The sequence below is a fragment of the Buteo buteo genome, chromosome 26, assembly GCF_964188355.1.
Source record: "Buteo buteo chromosome 26, bButBut1.hap1.1, whole genome shotgun sequence".
Lineage (NCBI taxonomy): Eukaryota > Metazoa > Chordata > Aves > Accipitriformes > Accipitridae > Buteo > Buteo buteo.
In genome coordinates, this window is record NC_134196.1 from 15,181,149 (window position 1) to 15,201,493 (window position 20,345).

At 41.8% G+C, this 20,345-nt stretch overlaps 3 protein-coding genes across 4 annotated transcripts in view; all 3 read right to left on the bottom strand.

Moving 5' to 3' along the window:
• MDM2 (MDM2 proto-oncogene) overlaps positions 1-15,075 on the bottom strand; it is a 43,581-nt gene extending 28,506 nt beyond the window's left edge. The window contains exon 1 of the mRNA XM_075057839.1: positions 14,991-15,075. The gene's annotated coding sequence lies outside the window, so the exon portion shown is untranslated. The remainder of the gene's footprint in view (positions 1-14,990) is intronic.
• Positions 9,211-15,736, bottom strand: SLC35E3 (solute carrier family 35 member E3). Its single transcript, XM_075057847.1, has 5 exons — positions 15,283-15,736; positions 14,991-15,101; positions 13,231-13,389; positions 12,201-12,283; positions 9,211-11,733 (listed from the first exon to the last, which is right to left on the bottom strand). Exons 1-5 carry the CDS (start codon positions 15,670-15,672, stop codon positions 11,547-11,549), a joined length of 930 nt encoding a protein of 309 aa, XP_074913948.1. The 5' UTR covers positions 15,673-15,736; the 3' UTR covers positions 9,211-11,546.
• Positions 15,737-16,774: 1,038 nt separating this feature from the next.
• The window catches only part of NUP107 (nucleoporin 107), a 31,503-nt gene continuing 27,932 nt past the window's right edge, over positions 16,775-20,345 (bottom strand). For both annotated transcript variants that reach the window (XM_075057809.1, XM_075057810.1), the window contains 6 exons: positions 19,982-20,084; positions 19,641-19,801; positions 19,331-19,456; positions 18,498-18,611; positions 18,044-18,211; positions 16,775-17,129 (listed from right to left, as the gene is read on the bottom strand). In XM_075057809.1, the coding sequence (XP_074913910.1) occupies positions 17,022-17,129; positions 18,044-18,211; positions 18,498-18,611; positions 19,331-19,456; positions 19,641-19,801; positions 19,982-20,084 (780 nt within the window). In that variant the 3' untranslated portion in view covers positions 16,775-17,021. The remainder of the gene's footprint in view (positions 17,130-18,043; positions 18,212-18,497; positions 18,612-19,330; positions 19,457-19,640; positions 19,802-19,981; positions 20,085-20,345) is intronic.

Sequence of the window (20,345 nt, forward strand, 5' to 3'; positions counted from 1 at the left end):
TTGTTTAAAAATAATCTTTTTAGCTGTGGTAGCTTTGGGTCTGTGCATTTTTCTTGGCAGTTTCTTCTGCTATTCTTTGTGTACCTGGAGAGATACGCAGGCACTGGGCTTTGACTTCTGACCCACCTTATTTATCTTAACACCATGTTTTTCAGATATCAGCCAAGGCTGCAGGGCACACAGCATGGTAGAACATCTTGAGAGAATTATACCACGGTAGCATTACTTACAAGGGAAAAATCCCAAATCCACCACTGTGGGTCTGTAAGATATTGCTGCATCACGACTTGGCTGTCAGGAGACAGGCTGCAGTTCCTTCACATAAGCAAAACAAGCCTCACATAAACATATTCAGAAATGCACTGCCATGAGATTTGAGAGCACAGGTCTTCTGGCTTTCTGTGCTAAAATACAGAGTTTCAAGGTGATTCATGAGAACACTTGTTTTTCCTGCTATCTACTGAAGACAGTCTGGTAGAATACAGACCATCCCTTTTGGCAGATAATTGCCTATCCTGATCTTTAACTCATTCAATGCAGATGCCACAATATCTAATTTCCTCTTTCTTACCGGATGGGATGTAGGTAAAGCTGCAGAGAATCATTGACTTGGACCTGCCTTACGCTCCTCCTGATCCCTAATCAGCCACATTATCTACTATACCTGCTCTGCTCAAAGAAACCTATCAGTTGTGGGGCTTACTCGGCTGCACAGCCACACTAAAATGGTTGTGTTTAATGGTGAGATAGTGAAGATTCAGCATGCATTTCTCTGGTTGGCATGCTACTTCACAGAGATCTGTTCCCATCCACCTCTTCCATCCTCTTGCTGCCCCTTCTGTTATACTGGCACAGATATTTGTGCATCTATGGCATAAAGTGGATAAAGTGATCTGGCACACCTGAGAAAGAATGCATTTTTTTCTGCAGATCAGTTCCCAGAGGTAGTCCTCAGTAGCTACGCAGGGGCTGGGCCAGGACATCACTGGAATGGTAGCAGACAGGTAGGCAGGGGAAAAGGTGGGATCTGCTTCAGCTAGCAGCACTACTGAAGGTGAAGCTTACAGAAAGCTTGGCTGATTTCAGAGCACACCACTGTGAAAGAGGTGTCCCATTCTCCTCCTTGCCTCTTCACTGCTGGTTGCAAGCTCTGGTGGTGAGACCTTTTTTGGAAGCAGTGTAATGTTGGATTGACTCAGCCACCTTACATGTTTAGGTGGTTAGGTGATGCAGCTGAGCCCATCAAATCTCCCACTGAAAGAATGTCCTGAGCCCATCTAATGCCTTATTGAAACAATGGCCCTGCCAGGAGCTGTGCATTCCCAGCCAAGTATTTCTTTTGAGTTGGCTTTGGCTCATTTGACCACAGATTTAGCTGATTCAACAGCAGGATATTTACTTCTGTTTACTGCTAGTATGTCAGCTTGCTTTATCATGCAGTCACATGGACACGAGACATCAGAAAGAAAGCAGCAGGAACACACAGCTGGAAGCAGAGAACTGGAGATGGAAATGGGGAAATAACCCCTTCTGAAGGCAGGGAGCCATTCAGTGGTCTTTCCCTTATCATCTAACCACACCTTGAATGTTCTGCCATTACCTGTGGTATCAGTCATCTGGGTTGATAAGCCCCTGCGGTATCTCCTGTGATAGAACTGGGCCCAAATTCTCAGAAGTTTCCCTCAGGTGTTACTTAGGCAGAAGTAAAGAGTACGTATTACCACCGATAATTACTTTAGCTAGTCCCAGACAGCTTTTTCCTGTGTTGCAAAGGAGTTGAACCCTTTCTTTGCAAGATGAGTTGGGCTGATAGTACTGATGAAGACACTTCTGATGGTAATTTGCAGGCCATTCTGTTTTATAGCTCATTTGCCCTGTACTTCAAGCTGAACCTGTTCTCTTCTGTGAAAGCTTCTTTGGAAATGTACACCTTGACATCTGGAGAGAGCATGTCTCAGCTGTGTATTTTGCATTCCACTTGTGCAGATATTAAGGGAATTTCCTTTGTGATAGCAAATACACACATTTTACTGTGGCAACTTTTTCATAAAAGACTGAGAAGCGAGACCCTCTTTCATCTTGTGGCTAATCATTCCACCACTCTCAAAGCTTCTTCCCCACACAGTTCCAAAATTATGATCTTGGTATTTCTTTGCCTACTAGTAGGCATGATTTGCTCTTGTTATTACAGCTCTAGCAAATAAAGTTGCTTAAGCTCAAAACATCACTCCCTCTGCTGTTGACGGTACTTTCTTAGCAAAAGTTACTGCCCTTGCAACACAGTAAGTCAGAGGGATCACTACCCACATCTCAGTGGGTTCAGTTCACAGTCTGGCACATTTAAACTGTTACTCAGATGATTGCATCCAAGGGAGACCACGACATGGGCACACATTCCTCTTTGCTGACACAGATGGTGTTATCTATTAATATGTATAATATGATTGAAATAACCAGGGAGCTGCTAAGTCCTGTCTACAGCCCCCATGAGTTAATATTTAAAATAGGGAAACAATAACTAGACATGATTTAGGGTTTAGGAACTAACTACTAGACAATGGGGCTTTATGTTTACGTCAGAAAAGGTAATGTGGTCTGGTCAATAAACCTTGAAGAACTGCTTGGAACTGCGAGGATTAGGGAAGAAGTAGGTAAAAGGTAATTCCTACAGGGGGAGATTGGGACCACTGACTCATTGACCACCTACTCAAACGATACCACCTACTCAAAAGAAGACAATGAAGGAAGAAGTCAGAGCCTGCGTGCTAATTTACATGAGAGGAGAAGAAAGAACCAATCATTAAGGAAAATAACAATGAATATGTATTAGTTAAGTGTATAAATGTGAGAATTTTTGAGACAAGGGTGTGCTGTGTTGAGACAGGCACCCATTCATGTGCATCAATGAAATTAATTTGAAAATACCTCGACTCTGTGTGTTATTGGCTTGCACACCGGGTAAATGAACTCCATTTGTGGGACAACAACGGGAAAGGACGATCCTCTCTGGAAGAGGAGAAGCCGCAAATAGCTGGGCAGCGGTACTGTCTCACATCGCTGTCAGTGTGTGCACACGGAATAAGAGTTAAGAGTCCTTTTGGTCCATGCAGCCATACAATTATTATCTGGAAGATCAAAAAGATGACTGCAGTAAAACTAAGGAAACTTTATGGTTTTATCTATGCTTTATATATGCATATCAGCTCTCCATTTTCACGACGTTTTGCTTCCAGTTTTCAATGCAAACAATGCATTTTTAGAGCCCAATGTCTCTGGCTGCTTCTTCTGCTACAACCCAATCCTGTCAAGCCACCTTTGCAAAAAAGTCTTTCTAGAAGTTTGTTTCATTTCAGTCATTCCTAGCCCCAAAATGTTAAACCCCATTAGTCAATAAGGATGTCACATCCTAAAATAATTTCTTTAGATATCTTTGTATGCGTTGATTTACATCCATTTTTAAAAGGAAACTCCAGAGATCAGGGGACTGCTTATCTTACTTTTATACTCAATGAAAATGCTGAGAATTCTTAACTACAAGATATTTAAACTATGGCTTGCTTAGGGACAAGTAACTGATTAGAAAATTAACCAGCGTTTAAAAATAATATCCCAATGATTTCTGATTTGTGTGACACCCTGTGAATTATTATAGGCTCTCAAATGAGTAAAGCTCTCTTCACGGAAGCAGAAACAGCTGGTGTAGCACAGACTGGTTCAGCTAAATACAGCACACTGAAAAATAGGACCGACATAGAAACCTTCCACAGATCTTCCCTTTATACAGGGGACAAGAACAGAGAGTTGCCAGTCCACGGGAGGCTGCAGAGGCAGGCAATGAGCCACTAAGGCTCAGAGCCAGCCAGTCTCCCAAAGACTTCAAGACCACTTATAGGCACATAAATATGTTGTGGAGTGCCTGAGGAACTCTGAGGGCTTCTGGCTGAGAGCTTGGTAGCTGTACGTGAAAATCAGGCTTTCTCGCTATTTTGTTTCTGTGTGACTGAAAGAGGTGCCTCCTACCCTGCCCTGCTTCCCTCAGTCCTGTTTCCAGCCGTGTCGTGTCACTCTTCTCCCTCGTCCCAGCTCCGAAACGTGCAGTAAGGCATCACCTTGCTGTCTGAACCAGTCATGGCTGTTCTGCCTAGCAGAGTCGGATGAATCTCCCAGTTCATACAGACCAAGGGGCAGAACCAAGTGCCCAAGCTGTGTTCCTGGGAAGGAGCAGGACACGTGCCTCTAAGAAGAAACATGCCATTCTGCTGACTCTGCCATCTCATATAATGTGTGCCAAAAGCATGTCTTTCACTAAATTTGCTAGTTTCCCAAAGTTTCTGGTTTTCAAACTACCTGTATTTTAATTTCTCTCTTTGGCATCCAAGACAAGGTTTGAATGACACCCGAGTACAGCTGGTTCTGTAATCTTGCATCTAGTTCCACAAAAACAACTTACTGTGAGTGCTGAGCAACCCCAGCTCAGTGCCAGCCTCCCATGTGTCCGTCCACTCTGCTGTTGGCTGGACCTCACTGAGACTGTAGGTTTAGGGGTATAGAATTAAGGTTTACATGTCCACCCCGATAAAGGCAAAGCTATCCATGAATCAAAATAGCCTTTATGGGAAAGTTTTGCTTGGGCTGTGTTTGGGAAACAAATCTACTACATCTCCCTCCCTCTTTTTTCCTACCTGTAGACCAAAGTCTTATGCAAACTGCACCTGAAGAAAAGCTGAAGAAGTGGGTCTCTTGGGAATGATACTAGCTTAAAGACATTGGTACATTGTTAATCCTGATCAGAAGAATCATCTTACCACTCAGAGAAGTGAAATTGTGTGTTTTCAGAAATGTATCACAATTGCCTGAAGGACGATGTATGACCACCACTATTGGTTTCTCCTCTCAACTGGATTGACAAATAGGAAACCAGTTTTTGACTAACCACCACAAGAAATGCATTTAACAAGTAAACCACTTTGGATCCCAGAAAGACCTTTCCACTCCTTGGCGAGAAGCGCTTTATTTCACAACAGTTGATGCTGTATAATAGGAGCAGCTTTTAACATTCAGCTCAGAGACAGAAACCTGAGTGGAATCGATATGCACACATGTAGATAAATTACAAGATCTTAATCAAAGTTTTTAATATGCAACTCCAGTGTATTGGAAAACAAAACCTATTCAGTCACTCTAGTTAGTTATGCAACAGAAAATAAAAGTGTGCAAATGGTTTATTTTTCCCCAAAGAGTAAGGAGGATTAAAAATATTATGGGCAGAGTAAGGAAGCAGAACAAGGACTGTTTCTCTGTTAAACAGGAGACCAAAAAAAATGTCAAACTTGTCAACTATGCAGCTTCATTTCTGGAAATGCTGAGCACATGCCATTCTCTGTTAAGTACAACTGAATGGGAAGAAGTTCACACTGACAAATCTGGGCCTGCTATTCAGATGCCTAATTGTGGAGTTAAGCATCTAAACTTAGACCTTATATTTAAAAACCTGCCTATATGTATATGTGCTATATACTCCTCTCGGTTGTCTCTTAATTCACTGTCTCACTTTTTTCTTTCCTCTTTTTTTTTTTAAAAAAAAAAAAAATCACAGCCACCTCTGTTCTGTGGTCCCGGTAGCGCTGATTACTCCATGTGCTTCGCCTGATCAGAACACAGCTCCTTTAAACAAGTTTGCTTCTCAGACTCTGCTTTGTAAGGAAGTAAAAAATACAACTGATTTCTGTGCTGAAGTCATTCAAAATTACATTCTTATGCTGTGCTTCAACCAGATATCTCCTCCCTGCACTTCCTGGATGTGACACAGCTGTCTACGATTCTAAAAATAATCCTGTTCTTTTCTGACACACTGCTAGCCCGCTAGTTACCCACATGGCGGTGCTGGACTTCTTGGAGCTCCTTAAATATAACCACGTGCCTTCAGATAAAAGGCTTGTGTTCATATTCCAGTGAAGCCACTAACAAATCAGAATATATCTTTCCAATGCTAATCCTCAAGTAACCTTTGGATCATCCCCACTACCTTCTTCTAAAGACATAATTTACTTTCATTATATTGTTTAATCTGTCCATGTCTGTTCCTGCCTTTCCATTATAAAGGCAGCATGTTGTGCCTATTAGCGCAGCTGGGAAGGCACATGCAACTCCTGTGCTGGCAAATTACCTCTTAATTCACGTTAACCTGACTCCTCCTGTATTTTAAGCAATTATTTTTTTTTCTGGATTGGAAGGCGGTCAAGGGTGAGCTCAATATATTTATGTGAGCAGTGAATACAATTTCTGCCTCGAGTCCAGAATGCCCTAAAATATGGCATAATTATACTTTATACAGAAAGGGCAGACTGAAACAGGAAAGGGAGCTTTCTCATGCACCTACTAAAGGGAAATGACAAAGACTAAAGTTTGAAAGGATTAGTAACTGCCTCACAATTAAAACAATGAAAAGGGATCACATTTCCCCTTTCTTTAGTTCTTGTTGTACTGCAGATTGTAACTATGACCCTTTCGGCTGGGTTGGATCCCCTACAGCAGGGCTGACAGGGCACTGCAGTTACACGAGGCGATGGAGTACGTTCTACCCCCAAGGTCCATTAGACCTTTCAGCTACTGGAGGAAGATAGGAGCACGATCCAAGTCAGTCAGATGAAAGCAGAAACAGTAACTTCAGCGAGACAAGCTCTGCAGGGAGAGGTGATGCATCTTCGTTGGACCAACTGATACAGTTGAAAAAAAGCAGACCAGCTTTTGGGAGCACAAACCCTCCTTCACTAAGCCCAGCATCACTGGGCGAAGGGGAGATGGAACAATAGCTGCCTCCTCTCAGGAAGGTTAACCATTGCTGCGGACTAGTCTGGCAAAGATTTTATAGTGTCTGAATCCAGCTATTTATTTTTTTGCATGGCATTTCTATTTTCAATTTTTATATTATTAAAAGCTAGCTTAGACTAAATTTGTCAACTACTGCAGCACAGCAAGAATTCATACAATTCAGTTCTTGCATTCTTTGCAATACCTGCCTGGAGATAAACCCACACCTCTCCCCGCTGCTTAGCATGGGTCTTTTTGGCAAGATGTCTCTGTGTCTTAGAATAGGATTTCTCATTACCCGAGATTATATGCACTCCTGCTGATAGTTTTTCACTTCATGTTCTTAACCTTCTGTGGCTGACATCCCAATCATCTTTGCAGCAACTGAGCTGTCAAATGGAAGCCTGAGACTGTAAGCAGAGAGAGAGCACCAGCAGAAAGAGAAAGAATTTGTATGGAGCAGAAAGCTGGTGCTTTTCTGCATCTATCTAGTTAGTAGAGAAACAGAAAGACCTGCATCTTCAGTTAGAAGAGTGAAATTCTTGTGCAAAACAAAACTTACCTTCACTGTATACCCAGTCTACCTTTCATTTATTCAACATTCCTTTCTTTTTTGTTTTCTCATTAAAGAGGGAAGTTGAGTTGTGAATGGCTAACATGAAATTTTAAGAGGAAAAAACCCGTAACACAAGCAAACACCTGCAAATCTGCAATCCAAACTCTGCTTCTTTTAAAATCCAGGTAAGACACCAGCTACGTAACTGGGAGCAAAACAGACATCTTGGGAGAAAAATCATACTATGAAAGGTGATTTGAGAGGCACTAAGGCTTGCTCTCCAAATTCCCTTAAACTGCAAGCCTCACGGTTGTTGTTAAAAGCAAGAAGATAAAAAGCTCCCTCATCTCTCAGAGTGAGCCTTCTTTTTCCCTTCCTAAGCACATTGGTGAATTTCAGGCTAGCCATTTCTAAATCACTGCTAAATACATTAAAAGTATGCCAGTGTTTCGTAGCACAGTATTGCTCAAGAGCAAGCCCCTTCTCAGCAGCCCAACTGTATAAATACATACAGCCAGTTAACAAAATCCATCATTACCTTTTGATAGATTTTGCAGAAGATGTGACAAACTAGACATGGGTTAGACATTAGCTGTAGTCCAAAATGTTATAAAAACACTCTTCTGAAGCTCCTATTATATAAGACATTATAAAAATAGGATTTTTACCTTAATACTTAAACCAGCATTGACTACCACTAATATTTTAGAAAAAGTTTAATAAAATCTATGGGTAGCCCAAACAGGGGTTTAATGTTGCTTTAGTCTGAGGCCATCACTGGGCATTCATTTCATGAAATGAGACAGAGAGAGGATACATTTCTGCTGAATTGCAGCTCTGTCTTGAAGGTAGACTTCCTGCAAGACAAACCTCCTTTTCATACATGTAACAGCAGCAAACCACCCTCCTTCAACCTCAAGCCTGAGAGAGTAGCTGTTCACCCATCAACAGGAAAACTCCTCTGGCACAGTGCCCCCAAAGCCTGCAAGAACTTAGCAAGTCGTACAAAACCAGATGCAAAATCTGTCAAACAAGCGCTGAGTTACCAACGTTAAAGGTAACACAAAGCTTTGAACTGAGCATCGCTTAAGTGAAGGCATACTTCCTATTCATTTGGGGAAAATTAGAAAACATCGTGCATGTTGTTCTAAAAGTGTTTTCAGGGACAAGGCTAGCAGAGATAACTTACCACCAGTCACTCGTTTTAATCAGAAGCATCTGGATCCGCCCTAATTTTTAAATGCCACCCTGGTATCTATGCTAGCATTTCCACTGGAACTACATCAATGGTAGCTTTTTAAAGTAAAGAATGATAATATAAACCGCAAAGCACTCAATAGCAGAAAAGGACTAAGGTCCATCTTGCTACCACGGTTTAGTCATATGTAGAATATGAAGTAAAATGAAAAGCAGAAAGCAAACACCAGGGTTTGTACAGTACGGCTCCAACTGCGATGGCAAATAGAGGGTGATGACTACATATTGCTAAAGATGCCAAGTCTCCAATTTCCCTTTCAGGAAAGCCAAAACTGAACAAAATACACATAATTAGCAGGAAAACATATTAAAGTGATGTAGTTAAAAACTAGAATAAGCAAGTTTCCCACCAGGTAAGTATCAGTAATTTTTATAAGACTCCAATTTTACCTTGGGATTTAAAATTTCCCTCATTTGTGTCATAAGTTCAGCCCCAAAACATGCAAACTCCTTGAAATATTTATACAGACAGAAATCCAAGTGGCACCATTTTGTCTCATACACACCTAGACCCCCAAAGTGTATGCAATTCAAGCAGAAGGTGAAAAAAGACAAGAACAACTGTTCTCCCCTGCAATAAGCAGGTGTCAAGTGATTAAAAATTTATTCCCACCCTACACACGGTATCCAAAGAAACAATACATACAAAGATCTATTTATCCCATGATTACACAAGCCTCCTGGCTTTAATATTTTGAACCATGTGACAAAGTTCAACATACTTTGTTTGCGAGATACAACAGGTAAATCTCAAAGGAGAGTTCTTGAACGTATGAAAAAAAATCACGTCACTTAAGTGACCTCCACGACTTAAACATTCCAGCAACAGACTGTATTTATAACGTATTGTTTTAATGATACTGCTAACTTTCTCTTGCAGATCTGCTCCTCTCCTTAAGGAGTCTTTTGTATTTTCAGACATGGTTGTTTTGTTCATTCTACCACTTCATATATATTTACATCAGACTCATCCCAAATATTGTTGTCATACAGGCTTCTAATTCAGTTGTTGTTTTATAACTGTAAGTGTCTTTGTGGTCTATCTACATTTTAGAAGAACTTGTGCACAGCACAAATTAATGCAAATGGCTTTCTCAGCATATGTACTGAAGGATATGCATCCAGAGATTGACTGTCTGAACACATCTTTCAGTAGTCCAGGCTGTATTTTTAAACTAATTATATAGATTTATAAAAACGTATACAAAAAATTATCCTTGAACCAGTACAATGTCTAAGACACAGTTGGTAAAGATGTAAAATTACTCAGGTATTTCTAACTCTGAAATGATATAGAGTGTTATGGTGTAAACTCAGGTTACACAGAGAAATAACTTTTTCTTAAATCAAGAACTCTGTAACAGAATAAATAATTTACAAGCTTGAGAAGATCTGCATTGTTTCCTACACAAAGACTTGTTACCTATATTGTAAAACGCTTAGAGGAACTAAATATAATTTCCGTTGGCAGTTCTAAAACTTAAATACCTGTTTTTGTTCACATAATTCCCCTCTTTAAATCTGCTAGAGGTAGATGAAGCTAAAACGAACCCCAAAATGTAACGATTTAGATACTGCAAATAAATTCTAACCCTGCAAATCTAGTGAACATATGTTCTCACCAGATTTACTGAAAGCAGTTATTTTCTCTTTCTTTTTTTAAATAGAACAGCACTCAACTTCTTCCTTCCATGTTGTCAAAATCGGTGCTTGATACTGTCATAAAATAATTTTCAAAGCATTCCTGAATTAGAGCAGAAGCAGGTCTCACCTCGCACTCTTCAGTCACTCTGATACCTTTCCGAGGACTGTCTGTTGAGGAAACGCTACCTATCCAGCGCTGCCCAGACAGCCCCCGGGCCTCCCCCAGAAACAATGACAACAGACAAATCTGCAGATCCCAGCGAAAGTAACTCTTGGGGAAAGGTGCGGGAGCGAGGGACGTGGGGCTTCAGCAGCAGAGAGAACCAGGCATCCTTCATGTCCAATACAGATGGTGACCTTTCCAAAGATTTCTCCAAAAATATTTTTAGCATGGGTGTCTGTGTGCAAGGGCTGCAAAATATTTGGTTATTACCACAAAATCAGAGATTTTATTAGGCTCGCAAGTATTTACAAGATCTCATGTAAAGCCTTGGTTTTGGCATAGAGAAAATTATAAAGCAGTAACAGAATTTTCTAAAACATGAATGACTTCCTTAATGTCCTGATAGACCAAAAGAAAAATTTAAGATGAACTGTTTGGATCTGATCTCCTACTTTTCTATAGCTTGGCCTGTGGCTTCAAGTTTTCCAATGTCTCCTCTAGTCTCTCTCCACCTGTAACTTTACCTACTTTCTTCAGCCAAAAACTGTCAATGTGTTGAAGCCAAACATACATAAGAAGGCATACAAGAAATAGCAATGAGCTTAGCGGCCCTTTTTAAAACTACTGAACAAAGTATGTTTCCTCTTCATCGTTCACCAGACAAAAAGGAGGAAATTATCACTACATACCAGAACATTTGCATAGAAGTGCCTCCAAGTTTCTTCACAACAGCAATACTGGCATGATCACAAAGACAGGATTCCTTTTCTTTCTCTCTCTCTCTCTCTGTATGGTAACTGTAGCCATCATGATCTCATTTGGTATGCCAAAAATATAATTACTTCAGTACAATTTCCGCAGCAATTTGAAGTGTGCCTTTTTCTCTTTTAAGTTACCATTTAAATTTAATGGAAATGAGAGGACGGACTGAGATGGCAAAACCCCAGCATTTTACATAATTCAGTTCGTTTGGTTTAGTTACAGAATAACGATCCTGGCGGTTAAACTAAAACCATAGATCTAAATGAACGTGGCAATTTTGTGCATTCTAGAATCAATGCATATTTAAATACTTGTTTTCCTTCACAACATTATTAATCTCCAGAAACCCTTGCTTTATGGACGCTGAACCAATTTACTCTTATTGCTTTCCTGCTCACTAAGCTTGAAGTGGGTGTAAGCTAAAATGCCCAACAATGTGCACAGAATCCCAAGGCCTTGATTAACAGACAGTGGATCCTTAAATAAGAGGCACCCTCCCAGGAGAGTGATGCAGAACTTGAAATGTCCAAACATGTTATACCTAGACATCTGTTAAGGATAACAGCAAATATCAGTATTATTTTTTGTAAAGAGAAACACTTGGCAACTTCATTAATTACATCCAAAGCATGCAACGGTATGTCACACTGACTTCAACTCATGCAACTTTCCCCCACCTCCGCAGCTATGACAATTAACCTCCACCGAAAGCCTTTCACCCATTGTACACTACAAACTGACACACCAACACTTCCTCAAGGTAGCCGAAGTGTGGGTAAATATTCTTTGTAAGTATGACGGTCACATCAGTAAGTTAACTGCCGTTACCTATATGAACCCCGAACAAAGAAACAAAATACACTAAAACATGAACATGCTTTTCCAGCTTCATCATTTAAGACAAAGCAGGCAGGTTACCAAACAGTTTTCCCACAGTAAATCAGCCCAAATGAATGCTAATATAATTCATCTGGAAACAGGAGAAACAACTAATAGTACAAAGGATACGTGACAGGTGACGTATTTCCAATGATCCAGTAAATGGACAAGTTTACCATAAAGGCTATTATTCCAGACAGCAGTACCATTATCTGTGGATTAATGGACACAGTCAGTAATCTGACACACTTTTGGCCATTTGTAGATATATTCCAGGTTATTCATTTAGTTTCCTTTACTTCCAAATGCAAAATATCAGCCAAGAAAACCATATGGAGAACAAAAATAGAAACAGCTTCAAATCAGTACAGGCACTAGTGGTGTGTGTAAGTATCTCAGGGTAAGATGTCCATAAATATATACTGATATAACCAAAAGCCTTTTCTCCTTTACTCTTAGCGAACATTTGAGAGTGATCTGGAAAATTGGGCTACTCATACACATAGAGGTTGTATTCTTTATCTTTGAGACAAAGTCTTATTTACGGTCACAACAAAAACGATTTTGGAAAAATATTCTGATTTTGTTATTACAAATACTTGCTATCCCATTCATAAACTGTAGCGCTACGAGAAATGGCCCATCACTGAGCGGCTTAATCAGCAGTGGTAAGAATATGCCACTGGCTTTTTTTTTGGACGGAAGGATAAAGGCAGAAATTATAGCCTTCTTGCTGAAAATAAACTAGCAATCCTAGAGAACAACCAATGTTGGCATTCTTCCACAGAAGAGGAGTTGAGAGTGTCAAAAGTGAGCATGCTTATCTCTTTTTCTGAGTGGACAGTAAGAGCTGGAACTTGGGCACTTACATATTTTTAATTTAATACACTAGGGGAATCTTCTGGATTTTGTCAGATTTGCCTGTTGTTCAGATGCCCTCTAAACAGAAACAAGGAGGTAAACCAGTTGACAGACTCACTCCTCCAGGAGGAAAGGGGCAGACACAACAAGGGTTTTTTTTCTTTTGCACATGCCCCTCTCATCTCCTCTTAGACAATAACTATACAAAAATCTGTTTCACAAAGAAACAGATCTTACTATCAAATTCAACTACATCAATGCTGAATATTTATTTAAATATAGTCAATAAAAGCCTTACCACAGCAGAAAGCGTCCAGGGCCCAAATATTCCCCCTTCTCCAAAGACTGGCTCAAAGAAGGGTATGATGAACAACAACATAGCTGAGGACATTGGTGCCTGATAGTACAGCAACTGCATAGAGTTTACCTGCAACTCATGTTGTTTAGCTCCTACCCACTAAAACCAAAAGAGAAAGCTGTTACACACAAGGAAAAAAACCCCATAAATTGAAAACTTGAGCAAAAGCAAACTGGCTACTAACACAAAGGGAGTCTCGTGTGGACAATGCTACGTAACAGATTGTTGAGCATCATCTTCTACCTTTGCCTAACCGAAGGCCCATGTGTTTGTCTCTTGCAGGCACACAAGCCATGTGAGGAGAAAATCATATGCAGGGGCAGTGAAAAACGCCTGAGTGCCTAAACCTTCCTTTTCCCATTGCCTGGGGGTAAATTATCATAGTTGAAGAAAAAGAAAAAAGTAGCAGAGCCGGGAAGAAAATGCCAGCTGCCTTCTATTCTCAAGACAAAGTCCAGATCCTGTCTATGATGGAGCCAAGCACCTTTGTCTAAGCAGAGATCTGCTTTTTCTCCCTTCTTCTCCTTTTCCTCCACACAAAAGCTAACAAAACCAGTCAACATTTGTCTGTCTTTTACCAGTTTATTGTGAATTTACTAGATTTCATTTCAATATTGACTATAATTGACTATAACTTGGATTGTTGATGTAGCATCCTTTAAGAGACAACATTAGTTATCTAGTTATGAAGACAGATGTTAAAGCCAAAAAGATGCACCTTTATATTGTGCTGAAGAATGACATTTACTTTAATACTTCATAAATCACATTAATTGGTAACACAGATTCCAGCATATAAACTTGCTAAGTTCTTTTAAAAGAAGTCACAGAAAAATTTCACTCGGGTACCATTTTTCCAGTACACACACCATCACTTAAAGTTATTATGCAGCATCTCTCTCCTCCTCCTGCCACAAAACAGGACAAGAGACAATTATTGATGGTCTTGCACACTACAGGTCAAAGAGCCTCACCTCTTCAGGAGGCACAGTACGCTCGTTACAAAGAAATACACGTTTAAGTTGATGATGACTATCACATCAACATGACTGGGGACTCTAATTTGGGAGGGTTTTACAGCCACGGCCGATAATGAACTGGTCGTAAGCTGTTAGTTCAATGTTACAGCAGAAAGGGTGAAGGCAGTCCTTGGATACATCTGTTTTTTCAACCATAATCTGCCACAAAGGTTATGTTGTGCATATGTGTTAATGCACCCTCTATAAAAACTGTGTATAGTTGAAATTGAAGAAAGATGCTGGTAAAATGTCAACAGCTCAAGGATAAACCACAGGAGTAACTGAAGGACTGGCAAATGTCCTTTCTAGGGAAAAGCTCAAATGCAAGGCACTTGCTTCAGCAAGGAGAACAGCTGTGCTCTCTAGAAAAGCGGCGTTTTACCGATAAAGCGATCTTCACCCCTTGAAAGTACGCTCGCCACCACGTGAAAGATGACAGCCCGGCTTTTTAGCAGCAAGGACGACCAATTCCTTAAACAACGTACCAGGGGCTGCGGCGGATTATCACAGTTTGCTTTGCGGTTTCGTTTAAAACAAATAACGGCGCGTGGAGGCTTTCCTGGAAGGCAGAGCGCTCTTTAAAGGCGATTTAACCGAGAGGCAGCCGCTTCGAGACCGAACACCGCCATCTCCCCCCCCCCCCCTCCCCTCACACACACCCCCTTCCCGCCATTTACCCACCACTTGGTAGAGGGAGGTCACCAGGACGCCCAAGGTGGCGAACGCCATCCCGAGGACGTTGAATTTCACGTCGTAGTAGGAGTTGAGGAAGACGCCCAGCGTGATGGGGACCTGTGGAGAGGGAAAAGGGCGCGGGGATCGGACCGGGCTCCTCTCTGAGGCGTCGCCTCAGGGCGGGCGGGCGGAGGGAGGGGGGGGGGCGCGGGGTTCCCCCGCGCCCCCCCCCCTCCCTCCGCCCGCCCGCCCTGAGGCGACGGCCGCCCCTCCCCGCTCCCCTCAGCCGCCTCCTCACCAGGGTGAGCTTGATACGGAGAGGGAAGGTCTTTCCGTAAGCCAGGCTCTGGATGACCACGATGACCGGCGTGGTCATGGCCTTAGCCAGCTGGTAGGTGCCGATGGTGTTGCTCTGGAGGGAGAGGTTGGTGAAGACGACGAAGCCGCAGAAGCTGAGGGCCAACGGCAGCACCTGGGAGGGCTGGAGGCTCTTGGGGGAGAAGGCGCCGAGAGCCTGGCACAGGTAAAGGCCGAGCCAGGTGATGGCGAAGTGGACCAGGGTGAGGCTGAGGTTGGGGAAACCCAACCGCACGTACAGCCACTTGTTCAGGAAAACGATGCAGATGGAAGCCGCCAGATTCACCAGCAGTCCCGCCGCCAGACGACCCTGCGCCGGCATCCAGCCCATGGCGTCCCGCCGGGCCGGGCAGCAGCAGCAGCGGCTGAGGCAGCCCGCCGGCCGCCGCCGCCGCCGCCGCCTAGCCCCGCCCACCGCCGGGACACGTGGGCCCGCGCCTTCCGGTGGCCCCGCCCCCGAGGGGCGGAGCTGCGCCGCCGCGCCCGCCGCCGGCACCGGCACCGGGACGGTGATGGCTGCGGGGAGCGGGCTTAGCCCGGAGCCCCGTGCAAGGAGCGTCGGAAAACGCGGCCTGAAGGCCCGGAGGACAGCCGGGGGAAGGTGCAGGAGCTCTCCCCGGCCACCCCCCTCCCCGGTCCAGCGGCGGGCGGGAACACACCGTCGCTCCGAGGTACCAACCGGAGCCGGTATTTCTGTAAGCACGGACATAAAAATATACCCACGTACGGGTGTGGCACGAATCGCGTTCTTTGTCAGCTGTCCGGGGCACCGACTGGGTGAAGGAGCCTCACTACAGCCACGGCCTCTGCACACTGAAGCAAAAAAGCAAAAAAAAAAAAAAAGGCAAAAAAAAAAAAAAGCAAAGCAAAAGGCAAAAAAAAAAGCAAAGCAAAAGGCAAAAAAAAAAGCAAAGCAAAAGGCAAAAAAAGGGCAAAAAGGGGCAAAAAGGGGCAAAAAGGGGCAAAAAAAGGGGCAAAAAAAGGGGCAAAAAAAAGAGGCAAAAAAGCAGCTAAACGTGTGTTTACACCCATAAAGCGGGCCAGAACAGGGTTTCTAAGTCAATTGCAAGATCTGAAACTGGGGCGTTTCAAGGTACGATCGCCTTTCCTCCGGTTCTGGATCACGTCAGCATTTCAGCAGCTACAGGCTGGCCCCTGCGAGCCCTGACGCGAGCCCTTCCTTCTCTCTTCCGAAGGGCTGGCGGTAGCCCAACACCTTCGCTCCTCCGGTGATGTTCCTCTCCTCCAGCCCCCTGCGTCCGCTTTCTTCTCCCCTGCCTTCCACATACATCCTCCCGCAGCCTCGCTTTCCTCTCCGCTGTTCCCTTGCACATTCTCCTCCTGCCCAGTAACGTTTCCAGGCTACGGGCAGCTCTTTGGCATGTAGCAAAGAGATGAAGGTTCATACAATCGCCGTATTTACATAATGACATTTTAGATTAGAATGAACAAACCTTTTCTATTTGTGAAGCACTTTTATTAGAAAAAAAAACATTATGAAAAAGGGTATATAACAAATATCATCTCTGAAGTTGGTCAGAATTTTTCAAGTTGAAATTGAATCCCAAGGGTTGTTCCCCTCCCCCAAAATCAGAACAGTTTATCTGAGTCATGGTTTTGTTCTTTTTTATAACCAGAATGTCCATGTTCAGAAGTCTTTGCAAGTATCTACATGAAATCCTAGGGCTGAATTTCGTATCCCAAAGGATCAAGATCCTGGTCCAGAAGCATCAGAGAAGATTCCCTCAGCTTCTGTAGAAGTTTCCGGAGTTCTTCTTTTGAAAATACCTAAGAAAAATAAAATTAAAAATAATGAAGTTATATTTATTTGCAATGAACAGCACTGATATCAAAGTAAATGGTGGTTAATTAAGTTGTAATTTTTTTCCCCCTTTCTTTCTACTGAAGACAGTGTGAACATCTGACATTTCAGAAAGGCATTTAGTAAAGGACTGGAAGCTAGTAGTAGTATCCAAAACCTGAAGATAGTCTCAAGATATAGCTCTGTCTCATAACCACTACAGAGATTATTGCTAAACAGCCAAATTTAATTCTCTTGTTATTGCTGGCAGAGATCTTAGGCCAATCCAGGCGAATGCATCACAGTGTTTTTCTTGGCCTTGATGTTTCTTTTCAGATGTCTAATCCTTAGGTCTTTTTTTTTTTGGGGGGGGGGGGGTTGGGGTTGGTTGAGTTTGGGGTTTTTTTAAGTGATAAAGTTTTTGGGGGTTGTTTTTCAGGCTTGTGGAAGAAAAGAAGGTTAGGTAAACCCAAGTGGTCCAAAACAAAACCTGCTTATACAATGTTCTGAAATGTAATGGAAATAAAAAAAGAATCAATTACAATTCTACAGTTCAACTTAGAATCATTTAGGTTGGAAAAGGCCTTTAAGATCATCGAGTCCAACCATTAAACTTAATTCAATTCAATAGCCCCCGTCCAAAAATTAGTAACTGCACCACTCAGAAGAACTGCTTGTCAGAAGACTGGCATCATCTTCAGGGTTTCAAAGTTAACTCTTTGATTCCTTAAGTCAGCGTACAAGGAAGCCCTTTATTACTGCAGTGAATGGCAAGAGATAAAGAAACTTATGATGTTAAGGAACATATGGCGTCTTCCTCTCTATATAGAAGCTTCTTCCACAGTCAACCCACAGAGCTTTTAAATGGAAGCTAAGCTGCCTGCAGCTCTCACTAACTCACCATATAAAGCTTGTGTCGCTCAGAAGCGACCATGTCAGCCAGTCGCAGGCACTCCTGATACTGTCCAGTACTGTGTAACACCGTGTGCAGTAAAAAGCACATCATTGGCAGACACAGCTTGCGCAGCAAAATCATCTGGTGTGTTCGTTCAGGGTCATCCTCGGCATCCTTACCATAACAAATAACGTATTAGTATTATGAACGTCTACCTTTAAAAGGCAACTCAGCATAACCACATAATTAGTAGCATCAGAGGCAAAAAACTGGACTAACCAGCCTGGACTGGACTGCCAGAGCTGATTTGTACAGTAACCGAAGGGGAAGCAATCTGTAACTGGTCACAGCAAGGCCAGAGTGAATTAAGCAGAAGCACATCAAACTAAAGGTGACAAAGGTACAACTGAGTACAATCCATGCTTTGTGGTCTGCACCATGATATAAAAATTCATTTTACCTCTCTAACATCAACCATCCATCCTCCATCAACAAACAGCAACACATTGTACATTTTCTCTTTCACATCAGCTGTAAGAGCATCCAAGAGGCCTTTCCAAATACCATAATCCATCTGGCAAAGAAAAAAAAAAATAAACTACTGCAGAACAGGATAATTTCCAAGGCTATTTTAAGACAGACTCTTCACCTAGCATGCAAAAGCCAGCGCAGCTCCAATTCAAATTAGAATCTTCAGCCAATGGCTAAAACTTAAAAGCCTGCTGATAACAGCTATTTCCATCCTTGCTTAATTCCCTGTCCAGAGTGTCAGACAGGTTGTTCAGAAGCAAAGCCACCAGAGGAAGATAATTTTAAACAATTATTCTGCCATGCTTATAAAACACATACTTGTGTTAACTGAATACAGTATATTCATACTGGCTAGACATGCAAAAAGAACTTTTGGCAAAAAAACCCAAAATGGCAGCATCTTTTAGAAAAGAAAATGTGACAAATACAAGAATAAAAAAGAGTTAATAGCAAAATCAAGTACTCAGAGTTATTAATAACACTGACAATCAACACATTACAATGAATATTTACTACTACATGACAATATTATATGTAAAGCTGAGTCATACAAAAAACCAAAACCCAACACATGAGAATTTATTGTGCAGTGGCATTAGTATTCTACTGTTTCATACTCCCCCGATATAAAACCAGAATAATTTATAATAGAGTTCTTAAGCAATATGAATTAGCAGTCTTCTACTCTGTTTCATTAAACTAAGACCACCTCCTAGGCAAGAATGTACATGTTCATAGTAAATAACTTGAACTTTTACATACCTCATACTTCTTTTCTTTATGTTCATGGGCCACTTTTTCAGTGAAACTTGCTTGTGGTAACAAAGAAGGCTTCTGTGGAGCTGAGTTCATGTGTTTAAACCATTCGTTAAAGGTTTCGTGGGCTTCCTGGATTGCATTGGAAACAGTCTTTTGACTTACATAATTACAAGAATGTCATTAAATGCACAGATATAGTACATACAGGAATCAGAAGTTAGATCAAATGGACAAAACTTGAAGTTTCACCACCAAGGCAAAGCCACCATTATTTCTAAGTAATAACTTGGAATACAGCATATCTGAAACTCACCAAATATGCCCGAATACATAAATGTTCCCGTATAGCATTGTCATCTTCAGCTGGAAGCGGAGTATCCATTCCCTGTTCTTCCCATTGGTTATATATTTCTGCTATAGAGTCTTGGGGAATCTTCACAAACACATCTTTTGCAGCTTCATGTTTCTTGGATGCTATGAGAACATGAACTGAGTATCAACAGCTTTGCAATTTCCATACTTTATTTTTATAAAAACTGACAAACCAATGCTTTTTAATAGACTAGGTTCAAAGTTATATAAAGTGTAATGCCAAGAGCCAACAAGAACAAAACCAACATTTAAAAGGTCAACAGTATTTGCGAAATTCAGTACCCAAGAACTTCCTCATGATTGCATTGCTTTGCTTAAGTGCTTCCGCCCTCTGTGCAGGATCAAATACGAGCCAATCAATTACATCTATTTTCAGCCGATCCGCCTGTAAAAAACAACATATAGATTCACTAACACTTCAAGCATACAGCTGATGGTAGACAGGTTAAATCTGGTCAATGAAATACACAAGTTTCTAGAGATATTTGGATAGCATTATGACATACTAACAAGGATAGCTTTATTCACAACTTTAGTATCAAAAGCTCAGAAAACAATCTCTGCAATCTAGAAGAATTCAAAAATCCATTTCTAAGTATTTGCAAGATATTCAGACCAATGGATGAACATCAGGTCTCAAAAATTT